A 26395-nucleotide genomic window follows, 5' to 3' on the forward strand; every position below is an offset into this window, starting at 1 on the left:
ATTTCCAGTGTTTTTCCTTTAAATTGTATCACAGATGAGGGCTCAAGGGTTTTATAATAATTATATATTGAAAAGACTCTAGTGTCTGGTACATAATTTTACACTATTTCATTGTGCATTTGCTAAACATATGGGAGTCCTAGAGCTGCTTTAACAAAGTACCACAAATAGGGATTCCTGGGTGGCTAGTTGATAAGCATCTGCCTTCAGCTCAGGTCGTGATTTCAGGGTCCTGGGATTGAGTCCTGCAAGAGGCTCCTGCTCAGTAGGGAGCCTGCCTGTGTGCATTTCTTTCTCTCTCAAATAAATAAAATCTTAAGGAAAAAAAAAATACCACAAAAAGGGTGGCCTAAAACAGAAATGTTAAAAAAAACAAAAAGGCAAAAAAAAAAAAGAAAAAAGAAAAAGAAATGTATTGATTCCTAGTCCTGAGTGTAGAAGGCATCTGCAGGGCCATGTTCCCTCTGAAGCCTGTTGGAGAAAATCTTTGCTTGCTCTTCTGGCCTCTGGTCTTGGTGAGCAGTGTTTGACTTTCCCTGGCTTGTGGTGCATCACTCCAATCCTTCATCTTCACAAGATGCATGTCTTTCTATAGGGACACCTGTCATACTGAATGAAAGGCCTGCTCTACCCCGGGATAACCTCATCTTAACTCATCATATCAGTGATGACCCCACTTCCAGTAAGATCACACTGAGCAAGCGGGGAGCTGAGGGCGGTGGGTTAGGACTTAACAATATCTTCTCTGAGAAAAAGCACATTTCAACACATACTAGTAAGGATATTGATGATGATCTCTTATATTAAGTCAAAAACTAATTTAACCAGACCACCAGATATGTTTTTTTTTCCCATTTTATTTATTTTTTCAGCGTAACAGTATTCATTCTTTTTGCACAACACCAAGTGCTCCATGCAAAACGTGCCCTCCCCATTACCCACCACCTGTTCCCCCAACCTCCCACCCCTGACCCTTCAAAACCCTCAGGTTGTTTTTCAGAGTCCATAGTCTCTTATGGTTCGCCTCCCCTTCCAAATTTTTTTTTTTTAATAAACATATAATGTATTTTTATCCCCAGGGATACAGGTCTGTGAATCGCCAGGTTTACACACTTCACAGCACTCACGATAGCACTTACCCTCCCCAATGTCCATAGCCCCCTCCCCCTCTCCCAATCCCACCTCCCCCCAGCAACCCCCAGTTTGTTTTGTGAGATTAAGAGTCATTTATGGTTTGTCTCCCTCCCAATCCCATCTTGTTTCATTTATTCTTCTCCTATCCCCCTACCCCCCCATGTTGCTTCTCCATGTCCTCATATCAGGGAGATCATATGATAGTTGTCTTTCTCCGATTGACTTATTTCACTAAGCATAATGCACTCTAGTTCCATCCACATCGTTGCAAATGGCATGATTTCATTTCTTTTGATGGCTGCATAGTATTCCATTGTGTATATATACCACATCTTCTTTATCCATTCATCTGTTGATGGACATCTAGGTTCTTTCCATAGTTTGGCTATTGTAGACATTGCTGCTATAAACATTCGGGTACACGTGCCCCTTCGGATCACTATGTTTGTATCTTTAGGGTAAATACCCAGTAGTGCAATTGCTGGGTCATAGGGTAGTTCTATTTTCAACATTTTGAGGAACCTCCCTGCTGTTTTCCAGAGTGGTTGCACCAGCTTGCATTCCCACCAACAGTGGAGGAGGGTTCCCCTTTCTCCACATCCTCGCCAGCATCTGTCATTTCCTGACTTGTTAATTTTAGCCATTCTGACTGGTGTGAGGTGATATCTCATTGTGGTTTTGATTTGCCACCAGATATGTTTAATGTTGTGTTCTCCTTTGCGCAAATCTAGAAATACCTCATAAGAAAGAGTCACAGTGTATTTGCTGATGGGAAATGCAACCCATTCAATTTTTGTTTGCATTATTTTTTAATTACTGCTAGTAAAGCAGAAAGACTGATGTCACTGTGTTAAGGGTTTGCTCTGCATTCTTGTAGGGACACAAGGCAGGCTGCTCCAAAAAGTGGCACATAAACGTTGTTTTGAGCTAAAAGCAATAAAAACCCAGCAGATGCAGGAAAGGCCCTCTGCTTCCCACGTAACTGCCTAATACACATCGGAAAGGTGAGCCTGCAGCAGGAAGACAAGTATTAACCGAGGCCCCTCGTCTACCTGATGGAACAATCTTGTTTTTCCAAGCTTCTCTTTTCACCTAGCCAAGGAGTCTTCTTCCGGGCCCTCTCCTTAGCTCAAGTAAGCTTCGTGGTGCCTTGTTGTCTTTGGACTTGCATATCTGTGTGGGTCCCACGGACGTACGCCTGTCTCATGTCAATTTGATTCTGAGGCCAGTGAGATGGACCACAGGGCAGGGGAAGTTCTCCCTCCCCGACATTTTCAATTCTCCTGTTAGTCTGACCTCAAAATACAATCTCTGCTGTTTCAGGTATGGAATCATGTCCTCCATGAATAATAACAGTTCTAGCCTCCTACTAACCTTGTCTTCTTTCCGTCTTTACCTGTTTCTCTGGGTCCCTGCTCAGGCATCCTGTGTGTGGTGAACAGGAAGAGCCCGGACTGGGCCCCTAGTCCCAGCCTCACTTTCATGAAAAGGCTCTCAGTGTTGACTGCTGATCATAGTGTTTGCTGAAACCTTCTTGCTGAGATAGAATTTCAAATGTTGTATTTGGCATGATTTTACTACCAAATACCTTACTGATGGATCAACCATACTCAAATATGTTTTGTTTAAATCTGTTATATTGAGGGGCTCCTGGGTGGCTCAGGGGGTTAAGCCTCTGCCTTTGGCTCAGGTCATGATCCCATGGACCTGGGATACAGCTCTGCATCAGGCTCTCTGCCCAGTGGGGAGCCTGCTTCCTTTCCTCTCCCTGCCTGCCTCTCTGCTGATTTCTGATCTCTGTCTGTCAAATAAATAAATAAGTAAAATCTTTTAAAAAGTTAGAAACCTGTCTTCAAGGTTTGTCCTGTGATACAAATGGCATTATTGCCTTCTGCTATGATGCTGAGTTGTGTGTGTGTGTGTGTGTGTGTGTGTGTGTGTGTGTATTCAAGAATCAATTAAATGGAGGACTGTTATTAGGAAGAGAGATTATCATGATGTGGGAAACAAAGGCAGAAGAAAAAATACTAATATCCTTATACTTACAGGTCATTGACATACTTTGGAAACAGGTAGAGTGACATTCCTCCAAGGACTCAAATGCCATGATGTTAATAGGTTGCTAAGGGGAAAAGACAATCCTGACCTGAACTCCTCAACTCCCAGCAGCATCCTGTAAGTCTACTTTAACATAAAACATTTCCTTTGGAAACTTCCCTTTTCTCTCAAACCCCCTAGCTACCTATTGGTAAACATCCTCCAAGCAGATGGTCCATGGATAAACATCAGAAGGGCCCTAGACTAAGGATTTTTGGTTGGTAATAAATGACCTTTTCCCAAGAACCAATAGCCCCCTCAAGGTCTGGGATACCTTGCTTCCAAAATTCCTTAGATACTTGTGCTATCCCAAACCCCCTCCAACTTGAAAATATATAATGGGCCACGCCTCATGACAGAGTGCGGTTTTTCTTCCCCTGGGTCCTGTCCCCATGCTTTCACAAAATCACCTTTTGCACCCTAGATATCTCAAGAATTCTTTCCTTGCTGTGGGTATCAAACCATAACGTTCTTTCCTACATGGATACCAGAGATTAACAGTTTATATCACAAACAGTTGCCTACCTATAAGAGACACATGAAAAAATGTTCAACATCATTAGCCACCAGGGAGATTCAAATCAAAACCACATTGAGATACCACCTTATACCTGTTAGAATGGTCAAAATTTACAAGACAGGAAAGAAGTGTTGGAGAGGATGTGGAGAAAGGGGGATCCTCTTACACTGTTGGTGGGAATGCATGTTGGTGCAACCACTGTGAAAAACAGTGTGGAGATTTCTTTCGAAAATAAAAATAGAGCTACCCTATGACCCTGCAACTGCATTCCTGGGTATTTATCCCAAAGATACAGATGTAGTGAAAAGAAGGGCCATCTGTACCCCAATGTTCATAGCAGCCATGGCCACAGTCACCAAATGTGCAAAGAGCCAAGATGCCCTTCAACACCTGAATGGATAAAGAAGCTCTGGCCCATATATATAATGGAATATTATGTCTTCATCAGGAAGGATGAATACCCAACTTTTGTACCAACATGGATGGGACTAGAGGAGATTATGCTGAGTGAAATAAGTCAAGCAGAGAAAGTCAATTATCATATGGTTTCACTTACTTGTGGAGCATAAGGTATAACACGGAGGACATTAGGAGAAGGAGAGAAGTGAGTTGGGGGAAATCAGAGGGGGAGATGAAGCATGAGAGACTGTTGACTTTGAGAAAGAAACTGAGGGTTATGGAGGGGGTTGGGGTGCGGGGTTGGGTGAGCCTGGTGGTGGGTATTAAGGAGGGGATGTATTGCATGGAGCACTGGGTGTGGTGCATAAACAATGTTGGAACATTGAGAAAAAAGTAAAATTGCAAAAAAAAAAAAAAAAAAAAAAGAAGAAGAAGAAGAGTTGCTTACCTGAGGGACAAACCATTCTTTGATAAATATTTCATCTTTCCTGTCCCCTCTGAATATAATCCCCTCTTTGGAATTTTGAAATCCTACCTCCTCCTTCTTAAGTCACCCTGACACAGAAGCTTCAATCACCTGTCTTTGAGTCTCATGTGTTTCTTGTTCACATAATAAGAACTTCATTGTTTTCTCTACTGAAAGTGTCTTACATCATTTTAAGTCTTAGACCAGCCAAAGAATTGAGAACAATACAGGAAAAACAAATTTTCATCTCCTCACATTCATTGTGTTGTTTGAACTGACCTCCACGCTTCACACCCAGAACATAACCTACAGACAGAGCTGGGGATCAAGGGCAGCCGGAGCTTCAATTGCTTTGCCAGCCAAGGAGGCCTCAGCAGGTCGGGCCTTCAAACCTGCAGCCCACCTGGAGAAAGGGCTGGGGGTTTGTAGGGAAATATGGGATTATGTCCGATTTCCAGAGGAATTGTGTCTGTGCTGCCAGCCCTGTTCATCATCTTGTTGGGGTGGAACCAAGTTTCTGAATCAAAGGGCTGAGAAGTGAGGCAAAGAGGTTTGTGGAGAAGAGAAAGGTTACTTATTTGGAAATGGAGTCTCACTGATGTGGGAAGCAGAGGGAGAAGAATAATTACTGAATTTCCTTACCCACCGACAAGCCCTTGATACAGGCAGAGTGACTCTCCTCTAGGGACTCAACAACCTCCCCCTCAGGCTTTGCTAAGGGCAAAGGGCGATCCTAGGCTGACAGACCCCTACCCCCAACCAAGATCCTGGAAGTCTACTGTAACTATTCCTTGTAAAATTTATCTCTAAATGCTCCAAGATACGTGTTGACAATCATTCCCTAGCATACAGCCCACTGACATACATCTAAAGGGTCTCACGACAAACGTTTCATTACCAGTAATGGATAACCTTTTCCCCAATAATACCTAGCTCCTCAAGGTCCTGGAAACGTTGCATCCAAAACTCCTTAGAGACTTACACCATCCCTGACTCCCTCCCAACTGGCAAGTATATAATGAATCACTCCTCACAGCCCTTGGGCAGCAGCTCTTTCTGCCCGAGGTCCAGTCTCTGTGCCTCAATAAACCACCATTTTGCAGCAAAAATGTCTGAGGAATTCTTTCTTGGACATCGCCTCCCAACCTCACCCCACCGAACCTCACTTATATTCTAAGAACCAGGTTCCTGAAAGAAAGGAATGAGAAGTGAGGAGAAGAGGTCTGTGCAGAAGAGAAAGGTTAATTATTTGGAAAAGGAGTCTCACTGAAGCATTAATTGCTTTTATCTTTGTTCAACCTGATGCCTTGCAAGTGGTTTTCATTTCAGTCACCAAGACAGCTGTTGTAAGAACACTGCATACTTCACAGTGAGAAACCACTCAGTGTTTTCTGGAATGGCTAAAATAAAGTAAAAGGACAACACCCAATTTTCCTGGGAATGCTGAGGGTTAGATTTCTCGTATCACTGATGGGAGGGCAAAAAGAACATGCAGTGTGGAAGACTGTGTAGCAGGTCCTTACAAACAGAAACACCTACCAACGGAAGGGGAGTATTTTGTCACCCGAAAATATGTCTCTTGGCCTGAGCATTATTTTTGGCTGGTTATTTTTAATCAAAGGCAGATAAAGAAAGAACTCTGAAATCCTGTGTTTACTTTGAAAGAGACATTTGCATTCATATGGGAAAGTTCAGTCTCTCAGGGGTCTCCCTCTGTGTAGCAGAAAGAGAGAGAAGGAACCAGTCTCCGGAAATTCTGATGGTGGAGAAGGCAGGGCTCGAACTCTGCTCCCAGCCCCAGCCTTGGTTCCCCTTCTTGACCTGGTCCCCTCCCCAGTTCCTTCCCAGCAGGGTCACCTGTGGAGTTTCAGAGAGGATCTTCTCTGCGGGCCTCCCCCTCAGATTCTGATAGTTGGTTTGGGCGAAAACAACACTGTTGTGGTAATTAAGGGCTCCAGGAGAATCTCAGCGAGGCCAGTGGGGAGCCTGAGGGCTTTCAGTGGTTTTCTGAGAGTGGATTTGCAGCTTTGGTCCTGGAGACGTGACAGGGTCTCTGCTCCATGAGTCTGGAGGGTCAGGTCCCTGCACCCCCCGGTTCCGATGCCTACGCTGAAGTTGTGAGTGGCGGTGGCAGGCGACCCCTCCCTCCCTCCCCACAAAGCAGGTAAGAAAAGTGCAGGGATTGGTGTCCTCATGGGAGCTCAAAGTTTCTGAGCTTCTCCGGACACAAAGGACTCAGAAGTTGGGCCTTTGCTGCATCTCCGAGTCCTGCCTGCGGGTGAGCGGTGTGGGGAGAAGGAGCTCTGTTGCTGGATTTAAGGGCATTTTCTCCTGATGCAGCTGTGATTTCCCCCCAGATCCCTCGTGAGGACGAAATCTAGAGGTGGAGGCGAAGGCAGAAATGGCCGGTTCTCAGGTGAGCCTGGTGTCCCCGCGGAGCCGTGTCCTCTGTGTCTCCGCAGACCCTAGAGTTTAGAAGCTGCAGACAGGGATGACTCGAGTTCCGGTGCTTCTCGTGTCTGCGTTCACCTGTTTTTCAGATCTGGTCAGAAGGGATACTCATGGTTAGGTCTTTAGAATGCTTCTCCATCTCAGAGCTTTCTGTCCTGTGTCCCCCATCTGGCTTCGATAGGGCATCAGCCATTGTCACTTTGAATTAAAGTCCCGCGAGGAGTGACAATATTCCGTTGGTGGCAGATACGAAGGGGAAGGTTTCGAGTCCCGAGATTCCTGTGGCTGATGAGGTCTGGTCCTGGGATATCAGGGAGGGAAATCATTTCTCATGCGGGCTTTCTGGATTCTCGATCAGCTTCGTGCAGCCGGGAGGTAAATGCGGACAGAAGCTCGGTGGGTATGAGTCCAGAAAAACTTGGAAACTTCTCATTCTAAGAAAGGGGGTGTGTGTGTCTTCATCTTTAGCACGTGAAAGAGATATTCTACTTAAAGTCCACTAGAGGAGGGCACCTGGAGGTCTTCGTTGACTAAGCTTGGACTGTTGGTTGAGCTCAGCTCAGGATCTCAGGATCCTGGACTGACATCCCCGCTTCTGGCTCTGTGCCCAGAGGGGAGTCCGCTTGCCATTCTCGTTTTCCCTCCATCTCCTCTAAAGTATAAATCAATCTTGGGGACCGAGGGTGGTTCAGTTGGTTAAGTGTCTGCTTTCTGCCTCCAGCTCAGTTCTTGATCCCGGGGACCTGAGGTCCAGCCCCACATCGGGCTCCCAGGTGGGCAGCGATCCCACTTCTCCCTCTTCCTCTCCTGTTCTGCCTGCTTGTGCTCTCTCACTTGCTCCCTTTGAAACAAATCCAGTCTTTGTAAAAAAATTTTATTTATTTGTAAGAAAAACAGTGAGAGCACAAGTAGGGTATGCTATGGGCAGAGGGAGAAGGCTGCCCACTGAGCAAGGATACCCTCCCACCCCCAGCAATGTAGGAGGTGTTCCCAGGACCTTGTGTCTTGGCCTGAGCAGCAGGCTGAGGTCCACTGACTGAGCCACCCAGTTGCCCCTATAATTAGAATCTTTAAAGAAGATGAAAATAAAAATAAATCTTAAAAATTAAAAGAAAAGAAAGTCATAAACTAGGTGTTACTAGCACAGGGACACTGTGCTGTCTCAGTGTAGTAATGTCTCTGTCACTGGCTTGGGGCCCCAGATGGGGGTCCATGATTGGCTGCAGCCCATCCAGCAGTGCTGCCAGAATTCCCCTGAGGCAGGACAAAGGCAGTGGAAGTTTACTGAAGACCTAAGAGATCAGCAGGCAGGAGGGCAAAAGAGAGCTTGTCTGCAAGGGGGTGGGGGGGTCTAAAGGGGGAAGGAAGGTGAGGAATTTGGGGAACCAGGAACTTGCTCCTTTCTGCTCACTGTGCCTGGTTGTCAGAAGACTCTTGGTTCCTTAGGGTCTTGGTAATTTTGAGGTGCGTCCTCTGATGGCCCTGTCTGGACTCAGCCAAGGGGACACTGGGGACCTTCCTGCACTCCTTTCCTCAAGCCTTCTTGCATAAAAGCCATCCCTACAGAAGGAAAGTGTTTGATTGGTGTAGGTATATCCACTGTATTTGCATAATTAGATTTACATTCTGAATTCCTGCTTTCAGTCCTTAGGAAAACAGCAGTGATGATGTGTCCTTTGATGTGCATTAGGCGCTGAAAGCAATTTGTTTCCATTCAGCTGTTGGGAACTTTTATTGGCTTGGTGCTGTTAGCCAAATCCTCCCCTGTAATGTTCCTATTTTCCCTCCTGTCATTTGTAAGGAGCATGGGATACTGAGGAATATGCAGGAACTGTCGCATTTCAGGTGTAAACGTCTTTCTTCTGTGTTTCTCTTGTTTGTAGGCTCGTTCTTTCTCTTTGCTTCCTTCCTTCCTTCTTTCCTTCTTTTAAACATTTTCTCAGCTGAGAGAGTGCTTGAGAGTGAGGAAAGGGAAAGAAGGAGAAGCAGATTCCGCACCGGGTGGGCAGCTCAACTCAGGGCTCCATATCAGGAGTCTGGGATCATGACCTGAGCTCAAGGCAGACCCTTAACCCACTGAACTATCTGGGTGCCCCTTTCTGTGTTTCTGTGGAGGAGAACAAAGCCAAAGAGGTGTGGATAAAATTAAATGTCCTTCAACTTCCAGTCTGTTGACAAATACCTGAGAAAGGCAGAATAGGACATTCCTCAGGGAACTCACAACTGCCTCAAGGTTAATGTTTTGTTGGATGCAAAAAGCAGCCTTAGCCTAACAATAGTCCTCCAGGATCCTGTAATTCCTCTTTAACAGATGAAAATTGCTTTGGAAACTTCTTGAACTCTATTCCCCAAATGTAGCTTGGCCACCATCCTTCAAGCTTGTGGCCCACTGATAGATACCTGGAGGGTCTCCTGACTAAAGTGTTACTAAAGAGTGAGTGGCCTCATCAGAACACCAGCTGGGAGGCCCTGTGGGTCCTGGAAATTGTTTCCAAATTCCTTAGCACCTCCTGCTATCCCTCACCCCCTCCCCGCCTGAAAGCATAGGACCAGTTCACTGCTCACATCTTTCCTTTCCCCTTTCATTAGGACCAGAGTGTTTGTATCACGGGTATCTCAACCATTCCTTCATCATTCACTTCAGGACCCCAATATTTCACATCAGAAACATGTCTAGAATTCCTTGACCATTGGCTCCTCTCCCGCATCCCAACACTTTGCACTGGACAAGGAGGGCTGTCACCTCTTTGTCGTGGATAGAGTTGACTTCTGGGAGTGAAAGGAGTGACAATTCTCAACCAGGCAGCCTTCTTCCCCATAGGTTTTTCTTTAACTCCACACCCATGTCAGGGAGAAGGAAAGGTCAGATCTGGTTCTAACTGGTGACATTAACTCCCACTTTCATCTTAGGAAACATCGTGAACTGTTTCAGTGGCCACTTGGTGACTGTGGTATTTGTTGCAGGGACAGCTGACCTTTAGGGATGTGGCCATTGAATTCTCTGAGGAGGAGTGGGGACGCCTGACCCACACTCAGCGGCAACTGTACAGGGATGTGATGTTAGAGAACTATGGACACCTGCTCTTCTTGGGTGAGGAAGACTCCTTCCAGATTTCTAAAACCCCACGCAGGGTTTTGTTCCTTCCTGTGAAGACTGCCTCTTGGGAGATTTATCTTTGAATGAGTGGAATTCAGATCCAGGCAGAAAGGGAAAAACGTAGATGTTTGTAGATTGAGAGAAAAATGTTCATGATGTTTCCTTTTCAGCCTCACCTTCTCCTTCCTCAAGGTAACATGGTGGCTTGTGTAAATGTGTGGCAGTTCTCAACCTTTATTGGCATAGAAAGGTGCTGCTCACATCTGAGACTGAAATTTCCCCTTCTTATTATCATGTCTGCTACTTGGAAGTGGAGGTTAGGATGGGAACATTGGAAATGCCTCCTGTGTGTTCTAAATGGACTGTTAGGCAACAGTTTTTAGGAAACCATTTTCTGGAATTGTCCAAAATCATCTCTTCTCTACTGAACAAAAGACTCATGGAAAGTTCGAATTGGCAGCAGTAGTCCTTTTTCTTTTTCCTCATAAACAGGTCTCACTGTGTCAAAGCCAGACCTGATCATGTTTTTGGAGCAAGAGAAGCAGCTCTGGCATGTGAAGAGAAAGGAGACCAAAGGCTTCCATCCAGGTAGGTGGGAATGAGTGAGGCAGTGACAGAGGGGACGTCCAAGTCTTAAGGTTGACCTTAAGCTATGGTTCAAGTAGCTCTCCTTGAAGGAATGTCAGTTGGACACATGCCCAGTTTTATGCCTCTCTCTCTCCCAGAGGGACATCTGCTCTCCAACTAGGCTAAAGTCTTTGTAAATTCTGGATTTCATCATGAGACAAGTAGGTCAGGGTAGATGTATGCACAGTGGGGTTTGGTGCAGAAATTTCCAGAACACTGGAGACAGATTTCTAATGTTCTCTGCCTTGGCTTTCTAAGGTTATGGAGGCTTTATTACTAGTCTTAAAACTGAGATTTACTAACTTCATCAGATAACAAAGCACTGCTCTAAAAATGAGAAAATATACCGCTTTATTTCCCTTCAAGTGTTCTTTTTTCTTTTTTTCTGTTTCACATGTAGAAATTTCCACTCTTTGAGTTCTATTCTCAATGTCTCTCTTTGTTTCCTAGAATGCCTACATAAAAAATCCTATTGGTGAACTAGCACATTTAGAACTTGGACTTGTAGCCTTTAATAAAGTTTCATTCATTATCTCATTTTTTAATAATTGCATCATGATTCTGTCGCCTGTGAACTTCTTGTGATTTTGTCATGTGTGTTTTCACTTCCTGATTAGTTCTGTATGTGATTCAGCTCTATATTTTGCACATCAAATGTCGTGATATAACAGGCACATGTGCTTTTTATGTAGTGAGTTAGACAATTAGTAAGATTCCCATATATTTTATTTAAAAATTTTATTTGTTTGAGAGACAGAGAGAGAGAAAAAAAATGAGTAGGGAAAGGGCAAAAGGAGAGGGAGAAGCAAACACCCTGCTGAGCAGGGAGCCCTGGATCCAGGACCCTGAGCTCATGACCTGAACTGAAGGAAGCTGCTTAACTAATTGAGCCCCACAGTTACATTGAATCCCCATGTTTGGAAAATTCTTTTTTTCAGTAATGAGATATTATTTCTGGGAAATTAATCATGAGCTTTTTTTCTACTTTCCTCAGAATGTATCAGAATTTAACCCCAAATATTAATTTCATATACAGTGTCTCTCAGCATATTTTTCAACTTCATGGTGTTTATATACTGTGAAATGAATATGCTGTTTGTTTCCTCTGTCTTACAGAATGGATTATAGCGTTACATTCTGTGCAGGAGGGGGAATATATTAATGACATAGTACATTTCTTTCAAGCTTTTTAAGTGTTCATAAAATTTTCACTTACACCTTTTTATGATTGATTTTAATGAGAATTCTTTACGATGTTAGAGTCCATGAAGACATGCCAATCAAACGCTTGTTTTTCATGGGTACGTGGACACAGTTTTAAATTATGGTTATATGGAAGTTTTCCTTTTCTGTCATACATCAGTGTTTTATTTAGAATTTCTTGGGTTGAGTTTTGTCTTACTCGGATTTGGTAATTTCCTAATAATGTGTTTCTTCTGTCTGGATCATTCCACCACATTAGTTAGGTGTGGATTCGGTGTTATCTGTGTGTGTTGTTATAGGAAGGGAATTTTCAGCTCAGTATATTTCAAGACCATGTGAGTATAACTCAAAAAAGAGTGAGTTTTATGCTTTTTGCTGGTAAATTTTGTGTGTCTTTGTCTTGTGTTTGTACGTCACACATACCTACTATGTGAACCCTACTTTTTGTCTCCTTGGTGAGTGGTCAGTGAATGTTGTACCATGTCTAGGTTGAGTTGTCATCCACATAGAATTCATTTCACCATGTATTTGTGGGTGAATTTTTATTCTCTCTGCATGAGAGAAAGACTTTCTTGAATTCAAAGTAATTTTCAAACTTTTGACACTTCTGTATCATGTTTTGGTATGAAATATGAAAGATATATTTTATCTGTCATTGTAAGATTAATATGATTGATATGCGTTGGTACCTTTCTCGTTGACTTTTGTATCTTCTGGGAGTATGTTCCTTGTGGTTACCTTAGAGATTCCTTAAAGCAACATTGTTGTAAAACAGTTTAAAACTCAGTGTCAATTACATAGTGAATTTTTCTTCCTGTCTCTACCCCTGCGCCTGCCCCCCACTTTGATACTACAAATTCTTTTATGTTGTGTACTTTATGACCTACGTTTGTGATTTTAACACTTTTTTTTAAAAGGACAAAGCTCTATAGCAGAAATAAACGTGACTGGTATCTCATTACAACATTGCAGGTTTGTGTAATTGTCTGCATATTTATGCTCAGCAGAGAGCTTTGTGTTCTCGTGTGGTTGCAGGTTCTGAGTAGAATCCTTTTATTTCATGTAGAGAACACTCGTTTAATGGTTCTTCTGGACAGATCTACTGGTAAACGTAGAGGAGTCTTTACTTGGGAATGTCTTCATTTCTACATCTGTGAAAAAGAATTTTGCTCAGTAAAGTATTCTTGGGGTTTTTTTTTTTTTTTTTTTTTTGATCTTTCAGTAGCTGAGTGCATTATGCCAGCCCCATTCTTGTTGGGACTGCTGGGAATCCCACTACTACTCTTCTAGGAGCTCTTGCACAAGGTGAAGTGTATTTGCCATGCTGTTTCAGAAGTCTCTTTTCATCTGTGGTGTGTGATGGTTTAATTACATCATGTCATCAGTCATCCCATTCTTTGTATGTAGTCTGCTGTATATACCATAGTTTTATAAGGAAGTAATTTGAGGAAATAAAATATTAAGGCCATCATAGTGCACAGACATTTACTGTGGTGCACTGGATTTACAAGATAAACTTGTCTGTGTAAGTGGACCATTACTGATGAACAGCACGTTATTCAGTGGTTAACTGTATTTGTTAGTAGACCTGAAAGGATTCAGGGGCAGATGGATCTCTAGAGAGGGACAATTATTTTCAGTGTAATTCATTTTTTCTTTTGACTCTTTTGTACATGTAGATGGGTGTCCAAAGAAAGGCAGAGTAGCAGAAGTTTCATCAGATAAACCAGCCTTTTGTCTTTTGTTTATACTACTTTGGTATCAGGGTACTGCTGACCTCACAGAATGGTTTTGAGTGTATTTCTCTATTTCAGTATGTATAAATTTCTTTTTTATTGCTAAGATTTTGGTAAGGATTGTCATGAATGGTTTTTGTAAATGTTAGTTTCTTTTTGTTGTACTGAACCATGACTCACCATCTAATGCCCAGGGTTTCTACCTAACAAGTGCTAATTGAACAAAGTCACTACAAATATAACGATATGGCCTAGTCAGAGAATTCTCAGGAACTCTTGGTAAAATTTTACCTTATATGTTTCTCCAGTTGTTCTGTGAGCATAGAGAACACAAGCAGAGTTTTAGGGTTTTGATCTGCACAGAATGCAATGTGTCATATTAAGCTAAAGACAGATTTTGGAGCCAGAGAAGTAACTAGGAAGAAGCATGTGTACATACATATGTGTGTGTACCTATAGCTTAAGAAGGAAAAGGAATCTTGTGTGTGTGTGTGTGTCTGTGTGTGTGTCCCAACACTAAAATGACCACAATCACAGAGGGTTTCTGAGAGGGACATTTTTTTTTTAAGATTTTATTTACTTATTTATTTGACAGACAGAGATCACAAGTAGGCAGAGAGGCAGGCAGAGAGAGAGAGAGGGAGGAGGAAGCAGGCACCCCGCTGAGCAGAGAGACTCATGTGGGGCCAGATCCCAGGACCCTGAGATCATGACCTGAATCGAAGGGAGAGGCTTAACCCACTGAGCCCCTCAGCCACCCCTGAGAGGGACTTCTGTGGGGATAACTCAGATTGACCTTTGACTTAGTTCCTGCAGAGGTTGTGCAGAGTGGCCTGGGTTGGAATAACTGGGAGCACTTATAAGTCTTGGATCCCTATGGCTAACCTTGCGCTACCATGTCAGTAGCTCTGTGGTGCTTTCCTCTTTTTCCTTTCCTTTCTTACCTAGTCTCAGGTGACTGTCTAGGGACTAGACCTTTAGAACCTGTATCTGGGGACACATTCATAGTTAGGTTCTTCAGGGAAGGTAGTAGCCTGTGGGTAATGTAATGAGATACTCAGGTGTGTAGTCTTGGGTCTCCAGGTGTGAATGTTGACTCCTTTGTGTTAGGCCTTTCCTGTATTGTTCCTTGGATGCCTGATCTTTATGTCTATTTTGAGTAGTCAACCAGGAAACCACTAAGGCTATATATGTGTGCTGTCAGCTGGAATGTTGACTTTGAAGTGTCCCTTTGTGGAAGCTGTTCTGTATGAGGATGGCTGCAAGAACCATTGAGTGTCAAGGAGGAAAGAGAATCCAAACCTGGGTCACCTTCTAGAAGGGCCTCTTTCTCCTTTGTCCCGTGTGCCTCATGTTCCTATGTCAGGCAGCCAGATTCAAACCCTGACTCTACCAATAGTGAGAGGCTCACTATACCTTCCTTTATCTACATCATTTCTTTCAAAATCAGTAAGTGAAAAAATAAATTATTTCTTTCAGTACAAGGAGAATAGTATTAGCCCTAACCCATAGAATCCAGAGCATTGAATACATAAAGAGCAGATTCAGTAACTGTGGGACATACAGTGTATGCAGTACGCAGAGGATCATGTCAGATGCTAGGGAATATTTGGATTTTCTTTTTAATGATAAAATGTAGCCCACAAGTCATGTTTCATACTGAGCCCTCTCTGAATGTGAATATTGAACCTTGTAAAAAGAAATAGCCTGTGTGCATTTGAAACTTGGAAGTATCTGTCTGATGCCAATTTTCATTGGAATCCTGTGGAATTGTGGTTTTATTCTCAGTCATCTGAATGTAGCCAAATGTTGTTTTTTTCTTTCTTTTAGCAATTTTTTCTTATATCGTACCCCAGAGATCGAATCCTTATGTTTATCGGTCAGAAATGTATTATAAACTAATGTGCTCTGTGGTTTCCTTAGTGTCTGAGGTTTCCTATTTTTTTTTCTCCTACATGCTAACAAATTGAAATGTCCTCTGAAAAAGGTGAATCATGTTTTCTTTTTTTTTTAAGATTTTATTTATTTATTTGACAGAGATCACATATAGGCAGAGAGGCAGGCAGAGAGAGAAGGGGAAGCAGGCTCCCCAGTGAGCAGAGAGCCCAATGCAGGGCTTGATCCCAGGACCCTGAGATCATGAGCTGAGCTGAAGACAGAGGCTTTAACCCACTGAGCCACCCAGGTGTATCTGAACTATGTTTTCTTTTCATTTCCTTACATAGATCAGTTTTTCTACAGACTTTATTTATTTATTAGTGAGAGAGAGAGAATGAACACAAGGTTGGGGGAGGGCCAGAGGCAGAGTAACAAGTAGACTCCCCACTGAGCAGGGAGTCCCAGGCAGGGCTCTATCCCAGGACCCTGAATCAGGATCCAGTTTTTAGGCAGAAGCTTAACTGACTGAGCCACCCAGGCTTCCCTACACAAATCATGTCTTGATGTGGATTTACAGGGCCAAGATCTTAGATGCTGAATTCTCCGTTAATTTATCTCTCTGTCTTCCTCCTCTAGTGGTGGTTAGCAGTCTCCCAGGACCACACACCCAATGTCAGTTGTGGTGTCATAGATCTTCCATGGGCCTCTGTGCTCAGATGAATGATTATTCCTCTATTCCCACAGCAGACATGCCTCTAGGAGCTGGGCAAATGCCATAATCTTTATCTTGCAGGCAAGATTGTGTTGCAATCGTGGCAACCTGATAGATGTACCATTGTCTCTCTTTACTTCACTGCAGGTACGATAAGTTCTACAGCTTTTATTGCCAAACAGGGGAGCATAGGCGACTCATTGGCCATTTTCTGTAATGGAGTCTGACCCACACTGACAGCTTTTGGATGAAAGATTTCTGCCATGATGTTGGATGCACACTTCATTTTTAGCTTTGCAGAGTGGCCAGGAATGTGTCTTTGGTGGTACCATGTGCATCTTGGGTATCTTCCAGAGCTTTGCCATTGGCCCTATGGCCGATGGTTGGAAAATCTTAAAGTCAAACCATCCAGGTACATTGACTTTGTGATCTACCCTGTGTGTAACTGTATATCACTCCCAGATGAGCAGCAAAAGATCATGAAGGAAAATGTACTGGTTACTGTTGTGGATATCTGCACCGAATCCCACATGTGCCTTATATAGATTATCACTATTCCTTGAAGTCATGTGGTGACCTCATGATCTGCACAGGTGTTTCCTTGATTGATGTTTTAGTTATAATTGTCATTCCACTCATATTTGATAGTATAGTGACAGCATCTTGATCGTGGGTAGCGGACAGATGAGTTTATTGTATTGGAAAACAGATGTCTCTTTTCATGGCCGAAGATCGGGCATATACGCTAGATGTTCCTTGAAGATACTGGGGTTTCCTATGCTCAGATCCTCCAACACAAACCCATCGCATGTGCAGCATCTCCCAATACCAGTTGGGGGTGGGCAGCTGGCCAGTGCAGTTACTGTGATGAAGAGGTTTTTTTTTTTCTTTTTTTAAGATTTTATTTATTTATTTGAAGAGAGAGATCACAAGTAGGCAGAGAGGCAGGCAGAGAGAGAGGAGGAAGCCGCTCTTCCTGCTGAGCAGAGAGCCCGATGTGGGATCTGATGAGGACCCTGGGATCATGACCCGAGCTGAAGACAGAGGCTTTAACCCACTGAGCCACCCAGGCGCCAATGTGATGAAGATGTTTTATGATGTTTGCTGTGTCATGAGCCATAAGACACTTGGACTTTGACCTAGGAACCTCCTGTCTTCTGCCAGTATTGGAAAATTGTTACAGACCAACGGGGTACAGTATAGAATGTGTGTCATCTTGGAAGTTTTATATTTATTGAGATTATCCGTGGACTTTATTCGAAGCAAGATATTCATAGGTCTGTTTCTTGTTTGTTCATTTCCATTGTTATTTTGATTATACACATAAGTGAATATGAATGGTATTTATCTTTGAATCTCTGACTTAGTTCACATCGCATAATTACTTCTGGGTCAAACCTCATTATATCAAATGCAAGACATAATGAAAAAAGCATAACGAGACACACAATACATTGAATAGCCTGATCATTACCAGTGTGGAATGGAGAAGGATGATGGGCATCATGAGGAAGTGGGAATGGGAAGTAGAGGCTTCCATGGGGTTAAAAGAATACAGGGAACTCCTCCAATGGTATTTTCATAGCATATTATGGTGCCAGATGGTAGTTACTTGTGGTGAGCACAGTAGAACCTACAGAGTTGTCAAATCCCCATGTTCTACACCTGAACTAATGGAACATTGTCCATTATACATTAATAGAAAAGAAATCAAGATAGATACTGAGAAGCATATACCTATGTAGATTAAACTAGTGTCTTAAGAAGTTGCAGGTAGTGTGCCTGGTGGCTGACTGGGTTATGCCTCTGCCTTCAACTCATGTCATGATCTCAGGGTCCTGGGATTGAGCCCCACATTGGGGTCTCTGATCAGTGGGGAGCCTGCTTCCCCCTCCCTCTCTGTCTGCCTCTCTGCCTACTTGTGATCTCTCTTTCTGTCAAATAAATCAATTTAAAAATCATTAAAAAAATTCAAAAAGATTTGCAGGTTAAGAAAACTAACCCTACTCTTCCAAAGAAGCTACTCCAAAGTATTCATATTAGGATAAAGTCCTAGGATAGCAAATTGATCTGTATCACAGTAGAGATAAAGTTTCCTTAATATAGAAGGGAGGGGACAGGGAACAAGAGCCATGTGCCCAGCAGTGTGAAGAAGTAAACTGGAAGACCAAGAAGAGCCTGTGGTCCTCATAGGCTGAGCAGCCACGGGGGTACCTGAAAGAACAGTCATTTCTGTGAGAGTTTTTTTTTTTTAACTTGGTTTTGTTTTTTTCAGTGTTCCAAGATTCATTGTTTATGCACCACACCCAGTGCTCCATGAAACATGTGTCCTCCTTAATACCCACCACCAGGCTCCCCCAAACCCCCACCTCAATACCCTCCAAAACCCTCAGCTTGTTTCTCAGAGTCTGCCAGCTCTCATGGCTCAGCTCCCACTCCAATTCCCCCCAACTCACTTCTCTCCATCTGCCAATGTCCTCTGTGTTATTCCTTATGCCCCACAAGTAAGTGAAACCATATGATACTTGACTCTCTCTGCTTGACTTACTTCACTCAGCATAATCTCCTCCAGTCCTGTCCATGTTGATAAAAGTTGGGTTTTCATTCGTTCTGATGGAGGCATAATATTCCATTGTATATATGGACCATATCATCTTTTTAAAAAAATTAACATATAATGTGTTATTAGCCCCAAGGGTACAGGTCTGTGAGTCATCTGGCTTACATACTTCACAGTACTTCTGTGAGAGCTTCTTAAGTCCATTTCCTTGAGTGTGGTCTCTCTCTTCTCTCACCATTTAAGAGTGTGTAGTAATGGCCACAGGTTTCAGGATGGCTTTTCTGTGTAAGTGGATCCTTTGGAGAAGACCAGAAAGTGTAACCAACTTTTATAACTGTGCTCATTTTCACCAAAGTCAGTTTTCTTAAAAAAGATTTTATTTACTTATTAGACACAGAGAGAGAGAGATCACAAGAAGACAGACAGGAGGAGGCAGGCCCCCCACCGAGCAGAGAGCCGGATGCGGGACTCAGTTGCAGGACCCTGAGATCATGACCTGAGCCAAAGGCAGAGGCTTAACCCACTGAGCCACTCAGGCGCCCCACCAAAGTCAGTTTTCAAGAGGAAGCCTAGGTAGGAAGAAGTGATCCTGTAGCCTGAAGCCATGGGTAGTAGCAAAAATGCAGGGGAAACTTGAAATTGATAAAGGCCACGGATTCAGTGGGGTCCAAGTTACAAAATCCAGTGTTGCAGCCAGAAGCAGTTTGCACCTGCATTTCTTATGAAGGAGGGAGCTATTTCCATGAATACGATGGTGTGGTGAATTGAAGAAGGAAAAATAAGAAGAGGTCCAGAGAACAGTGACCAGTCATTTGTAGGGGTAGGATTGGCTTGAATGAAGAGTGAAGGGAAGCAAAGGACTCCATACTCACCTGTATGCTCTGCCCCCTTTTTAGGAACCTTTCAAACTATCGTGATTCAGTCCTGGAATTTTGAGTGGAGCATGCATTGTCAATCAGGTGGCACAATTGTCAAAAGTAGAAACTCAGACGTCACCCAAATATCTAAATCAGAGTATGAACTTTAACAGGATCTTCAGTTCATCATCATACACATTAACATTGGAGACGTGCCCATCTGGCTCAGCCAGAGTCTTCCATTATTCTACTCCTGATGTCATGTCTGTAGGACATTAGTTTGATAACTGTGCCTTTTTGTATGCCTTAAATCAGGATATATGCTCTTTATTTCCCAGATTATTTGGGTATGGGTTATCCCTTGACGTCCACATAAGAAAAGGATGGATTTTGATTTTTGTGCAAAAATGGCATTGGAGTTTTGGTAGAGATTGCATTTTCTATAGATCCCTTCAAGATTTATTGTGTTTCAATTACTCCAGTGAAAGAATATAGTTAGGTTTCCTACTTATTGATTCTTTAATTCCTGCATAGTACATTGCACTATCATCGTTTCTGGTTTGACCTCTACCATTATGTTAAACTGGAAGCATTTTTTGAGGGGGGCAGGGGTTTGCCAGCAATGTATGATGTCTCTGTTTTCAGAATAGTTCTTTGTTGTGTAGAAACAAAACTAATTTTTCTGTGCTGGTTTGTGTACCAGCTTTACAAAATCCATGAGTTTTAACATGATTAAAACAATAAGGATTCCCAAGAGAAGAAATGGCAGTGGTGTAGGAGGGTCCTAGACTCATGAGTCCTGTCATGAACACCACTAGGTAAATTTCAGGTCATCCTAAATGCCCCAGACATTGGGCTGAAGAGTGACAGGAAAAAATCCCCAAGTAAGATGAGAGAAGAGGCCACATGGAAGATGGCAGATAGTGTGGAGACATGGTTTAGGGAGGAGAGAGGAGTATAGCATTGTGGAAGGCAGGGAGCCCCGGGTTGTGCAGTAGGTGTCATGACAGAGGAGCACTCAGGGGGATGCCTCAGGAGGTTTCCCAAAGCCATTGGCTTGGAGAGGGAGAAGGGCTGAATTTCATGAGTTCTTGGAACCAGCACATCTTAAAGCCTGGAGTTTAATGGTCAGCAGGTTTGGATGGGATCAAACCAGGAGGGCACTCAGGTGCTCCTGGAGAGAAGGCTGGCAAACAACCTGGGGGCACTGAGTGTGGAAAGACATCTGAAGAACACCTGGGGTGCACAGTGGGAAGAGTATTTGTAGTCTAGGAGCACATTCCTGAGAGGAAACATTCAGTGACATGTGGCTTCCAAAACATGGGAGCCCTCTCCTGTCCTGTAGCATAAAGACTGAGCCCCACTCAGTGAAGACACTGGCTTTCTGCCTTGCTTGCACCAGACCTCACCCCCTGTGATCTGAGGGGACTTCCCTTCTCAATGAGCCTTGACTCAGGCTCAGCAAGGTCAGCCCCTGCCCACATCATGTCTCCTGATCAGAGAGTTCTGCAGGGACGCAGTCCTGGTGGAGTCGATGTGAGGTCTCCTTTCATAAGCACAGCAGAGCTCATGTAATTCAAACTGGCCACATTCCGGCCAGGGACCAAACACTGCCCGTAGCAGGCAAGGAGAGCCCCTGCAGACCACTGGTCTGAAGGATACAACAGGACATATTACTGACTTTTGTAATGGACAGAGGAAAGTAAAGAGTTAGACAAATGCCAAGATGAAAGAATTTATCCCAAAGAAAACCAGCAGGTAAGACGAAGGGCAGACATACAATGGAAAACAGTAGTAAGGAGCTTGATGGAGAATTTAAGATTGCAATCATAAGAATACTCAAGGAGTGAGAAAACAATAGTGAGAACTTTACCACAGAGATAAGAGTTAAATAATTGGGTGCTTGGTGGCTCACTTGGGTAAGTACCGCCTCTTGATTTCTGCTTAGATCTTGATCACAGGTTGCTGGGATGCAGGCTCAAGTCAAACTGTGTATTCAGTGTGATGCTTGCATGTGATTCCCTCCCTCTGTGGCTCCCACCTGAAATCTTGTGATTCCCCTCAAATATTGTTGCCTCTTATAATTTTCTTCCTATAGTCAGTTATACTTTTACTCTACTCTGTTTAATTCAGTTTTCTGTTTCCATATCCTCCGTTCTTCTGCTAAGTTTGAGCTCATATGATCCTTTTTGTGATTGTTAGAGATACAGGAAAGTGATTTCTGCTACACTGTGACCATATCACAGAATTATCTATTAGGATATATGGTCAATATGTTGTGTACCATGTTACATATCCATGGGGAAATGAGGTCCTGATGACTCCTTGTCAGCCATTGTTCCAACATTGTCTGACTGACTTGATGCTTCTGCATTAGAAGTCATCAGTATAGTCTTCTGAATGTAGTGAGTGCAATGGTTTAACTTTTATTTCGTATCTTTCAGCTCTCTCTTCACATGACACCCCGAGTTTCCTGCTACAGCAGAGCATAGAAGGTTCTTTCCAGAATGGGTCAACGCACAGATACAAAGATAGTGCTTTTGAGATTTTACACTTATGTACAGACTGGGACAGTGATGGAGACAGCAAAGGGCATCAAAGAAATCCTGGACGATACACGCAAACAAAGGCAATTGCCCTTAATGAGAATCTCACTGCCCCAGATGGTGAAGGATATAAACCGCTGTGGAAGACCTCCCTTTTTAAGTCAACTGTTTCTGCAGAGCAGTGGGTCTCTGTCAGCACAGGCTCCAATCATATATTCAACCTTAGCGATTTCTGGACAGACCATTTGGAACATCTGGAAAGTAACTTAGTCCATGCTGAAAATAATGATTTGAGCCATTTGGAAGATAGGATTGGCCTGACCTTAAATCAGAGATTTAGAAATGAACAAAGTGCTCAGTGGGATCCATTTGAGAGGGACTTCACTGAAGAGTTGACCCTACAGTATGATGAGAGGCTTTTCATTGGAGACAGAATTGCTCAATGCACTAAATCTGAGAAAACATTGAACCAGGGCTCCAGTGTTCACAGATGTGTCAGGGCTAGGTTTGCAGAGAACCATTATGAATGTGATAAATGTGGGGAAGGCTTTCATCCATGTTCTAGCCTCAGTATACATAATGGTCACCATTTGGGAGGCAGTCCTCATAAATATAATGAATGTGGGAAAGCTCGTAACCAGTCCTCCAGTGTTGGTGATCATCAGAGAATTCATGAGGGAAAAAGCCCATTCAGATGTAATAAACCAGGGACGATGTTTAGTCAGTCATCAAGCCTAAACATCAATGAGATAATCCCTTGGGGAAAGGAAAGTTACACTTTTAAGGAATGTGGTAAATCCTTTGACTGCCACTCAACACTATCTCAACATCAGCAAATGCATACTGGAGAAAAAGTATACAAATGTGAAGAAGGTGGTCAAAGGTTTAAGGACTGTTCATCAATAAATGGACTTTCGCAGATCTGTTCTGGAGAGAAACCCTGCAAATGCCAAGAATGTGGTAAAGCTTTTAGCCTTCACTCAAGTCTTAATAGACATCACCAAATTCATATTGCAGGGAAAAAGTACAACTGTAATGAATGTGCCAAAGCCTTTACATCATGCTCAAAACTTATTCAACATCAGAGAATTCATAGTGGAGATAAACCTTACCAATGTCAAAAATGTGGCAAGAGCTTTAACCAGAGGTCATCCCTTCTTACACATCACAGAATTCATTCTGGAGAGAAACCTTACCAATGTCAAAAATGTGGCAAGAGCTTTAAACGCCTTTCACACCTTTCTCAACATCATAGAATTCATACTGGAAAGAAACCTTACCAATGTCAGGAATGTGGCAAGGCCTTTACGTGGAGGTCAAATCTTTCTCGGCATCACAAAATTCATACTGCAGAGAAAACTTACCAATGTCAAGAATGTGGCAAGGCCTTTAAGTGGAGGTCACATCTTTATCAACATCACAATATTCATAATGCAGAGAAACCTTACCAATGCCAAAAATGTGGCAAGGCCTTTAACTGGAGGTCAGGTCTTGCTGAGCATAACAGAATTCATTGTGGAGAAAAGTTTTACCAATGTGAAGAATGTGGCAAACCCTTTAAGGATAGTACAACTCTTATTGAACATCACAGAACTCATACTGGAGAGAAAACTTACCGATGTCAAAAATGTGGCAAAAGCTTTATTTGGAAGTCATCCCTTATTCAGCATTACAGATCTCATACTGGAGAAAAACCTTACCAATGTCAAAAATGTGGCAGGAGCTTTAGCCGGAGGTCATCCCTTATTAAACATCACAGGATTCATACTGGAGAGAAACCTTACCAATGTCAAAAATGTGGCAAGGCCTTTTGTTACAGGTCATCCCTTACTCAACATCATAGAACTCATACTGGAGAGAAACCTTACCAGTGTCAAGAATGTAGTAAGGCCTATGCCATCCCTTCACAACTTACTAAACATCACAGAATTCATAGTGTAGAGAAACCTTACCAATGTCAAGAATGTGGCATGGCCTTTATCCACAGCTCAGCCCTTACACGACATCACATAATCCATAGTGGAGAGAAACCTTACCAATGTCATGAATGTGGCAAGAGCTTTAAACGGAGTTCATACCTTATTCAACATCACAGAACTCATACTGGAGAGAAACCTTACCAATGTCAGGAATGTGGCAAGGCCTTTACCTGGAGGTCAGGTCTTACTCAGCATTACAGAATTCATTGTGGAGAATAAACTTACCAATGTGAAGAATGTGGCAAGCCCTTTAGGGAGAGCTCAGTTGTTATTGAACATTACAGAACTCATACTGGAGAGGAAATTTACCAATGTCAAATATGTGGCAAGGCCTTTAAACTTTTCTTGACGTCATAGATTTCATAGTGGAGAGAAACCTTACCAATATCAGGAATGTGGCAAGGCCTTTAAGGTGAACTCACACCTCAGTCAACATAGCAGAACACATACTAGAGCATAACTCTATAAATTCCAAAAATGTGGCAAGGCCTCTAACTGGTGCTCAAGGCTTAGTCAGCATCAGAGAATTCGTAATGGAAAGACATCTTACCAATATCAAGACTGTGGCAAGACTAACCACAGCTCAACCTTACTCAAAAGTACAGAATTCATACTGGAGAGAAACCTGGCGACTGTCATGAATGTGGCAAGGCCTTTAACCAGAGGTCAAGGTTTACTGAGCATCAGAGAGTTCATCCTGGAGAGAAACCTTACAACATCAAGAATGTTGTTAGGCCGGGCGCCTGGGTTGCTCAGTGGATTAAGCCTCTGCCTTTGGCTCAGGTCATGATCTCAGGGTCCTGATAATCCAGCCCCCGCATCGGGTTCTCTGCTCAGCAGGGAGTCTGCTTCCCCCTCTCTCTCTGCCTGCCTCTCTGCCTACTTGTGATCTCTGTCTGTCAAATAAATAAAATCCTTAAAAAAAATGAATGTTAGGCCTTTACAGGTACTGAGTCCTCACTAAAAATAATATTCATACTAGATAGAAGGCTTACCAGTGTATAGAATGTAAGAACAGGGGCATCTGGGTGGCTCAGGGGGTTATGCGGCTCCCTAAGAATCAAGTCATGATCCCAGGCTCCTGGGATTGAGCTCTGCATTGGGCTCCCTGCTCAGCGTGCTTCTCCCTCTCCCCCTGCCTGTCCCTCCTCTCTACTTGTGCTCTCTTTCCATCTCGATGTCAAATAAATAAATAAAATCTTGAAGAAAGAAAAAAGGAATCTGAGCAGAATTGGTTAAAGAGTGCTCACTGATTCATGCCTACAAGAGAATTCATATTAGACAATAACCTCATAAATATAACCAGTGTGGCAAGGCATTTGTCCAGCATGCACACCTTCTAAACAGAGAATTCATACTGGAAAGACACTGGATGAATAATGTGGCCAAACCTCTGGCAGGCACACAACCCTTACTGCACATCACAGAATTCACCCTGCAGAGAAAATTATGGATGTAATGAATGTGAGAGAGTGCCTAAGGACTGCTTCCTCCACACTCCATATGAGGGATTTTAAATAGAATAACTGTACAAATACTAAAAAGGTGTCTGACCTCTCTGGGACTCCCAACTTTCTTCACATCGTTGTTTTCATATAGGAGTGAAAGTGTGAAATATAAAGAATGTGGCCAACTGGAATTCAGTGCTGACTAAATATATCAAAATGCATACTAGAGGGGCGCCTGGGTGGCTCAGTGTGTTAAGCCACTGCCTTCGGCTCAGGTCATGATCTCAGGGTCCTGGGATCGAGTCCTGCATCGGGATCTCTGCTCAGCAGTGAGCCTGCTTCCCTCTCTCTCTCTCTGCCTGCCTCTCTGTCTACTTGTGATCTCTCTCTGTCAAATAAATAAATAAGATCTTTAAAAAAAATGCATACTAGATTCAAGCCCTTGGAATATCGTGAATGTGGAGAGGCCTTCATTTTAGTATACATTGGCGCACACACCAGAGAGTGCATTAAGGCAAGTCAATTGAAAGTTAGCAATGTTTAGAAAACCATTTAATTGAACATCAGATGCCAATGAATGTTACAGAAATCAAGCCAATGGAATATATTAATCACCCTACTCAGACATTACTCTGCATGAAAATAGTGATTATAAGGAGAAATCAGACCTGAACACCTGGAAAAT

General features: G+C 43.0%; 2 protein-coding genes across 2 annotated transcripts in view; both read left to right on the forward strand.

Moving 5' to 3' along the window:
• Positions 1-10766, forward strand: part of LOC123931367 (putative protein ZNF720) — an 867309-nt gene extending 856543 nt beyond the window's left edge. The window contains exons 2-4 of the mRNA XM_045988377.1: positions 6974-7032; positions 10032-10158; positions 10657-10766. Of these exons, the coding sequence (XP_045844333.1) occupies positions 7018-7032; positions 10032-10158; positions 10657-10766 (252 nt within the window). The 5' untranslated portion in view covers positions 6974-7017. The remainder of the gene's footprint in view (positions 1-6973; positions 7033-10031; positions 10159-10656) is intronic.
• A 5884-nt stretch (positions 10767-16650) lies between these two features.
• Positions 16651-24481, forward strand: LOC123930601 (zinc finger protein 2 homolog). Its single transcript, XM_045986806.1, has 3 exons — positions 16651-16732; positions 22182-23682; positions 23851-24481. Exons 1-3 carry the CDS (start codon positions 16651-16653, stop codon positions 24479-24481), a joined length of 2214 nt encoding a protein of 737 aa, XP_045842762.1.
• The last annotated feature ends 1914 nt before the right edge of the window (positions 24482-26395 follow it).

Source organism: Meles meles, chromosome 19, assembly GCF_922984935.1.
Source record: "Meles meles chromosome 19, mMelMel3.1 paternal haplotype, whole genome shotgun sequence".
Lineage (NCBI taxonomy): Eukaryota > Metazoa > Chordata > Mammalia > Carnivora > Mustelidae > Meles > Meles meles.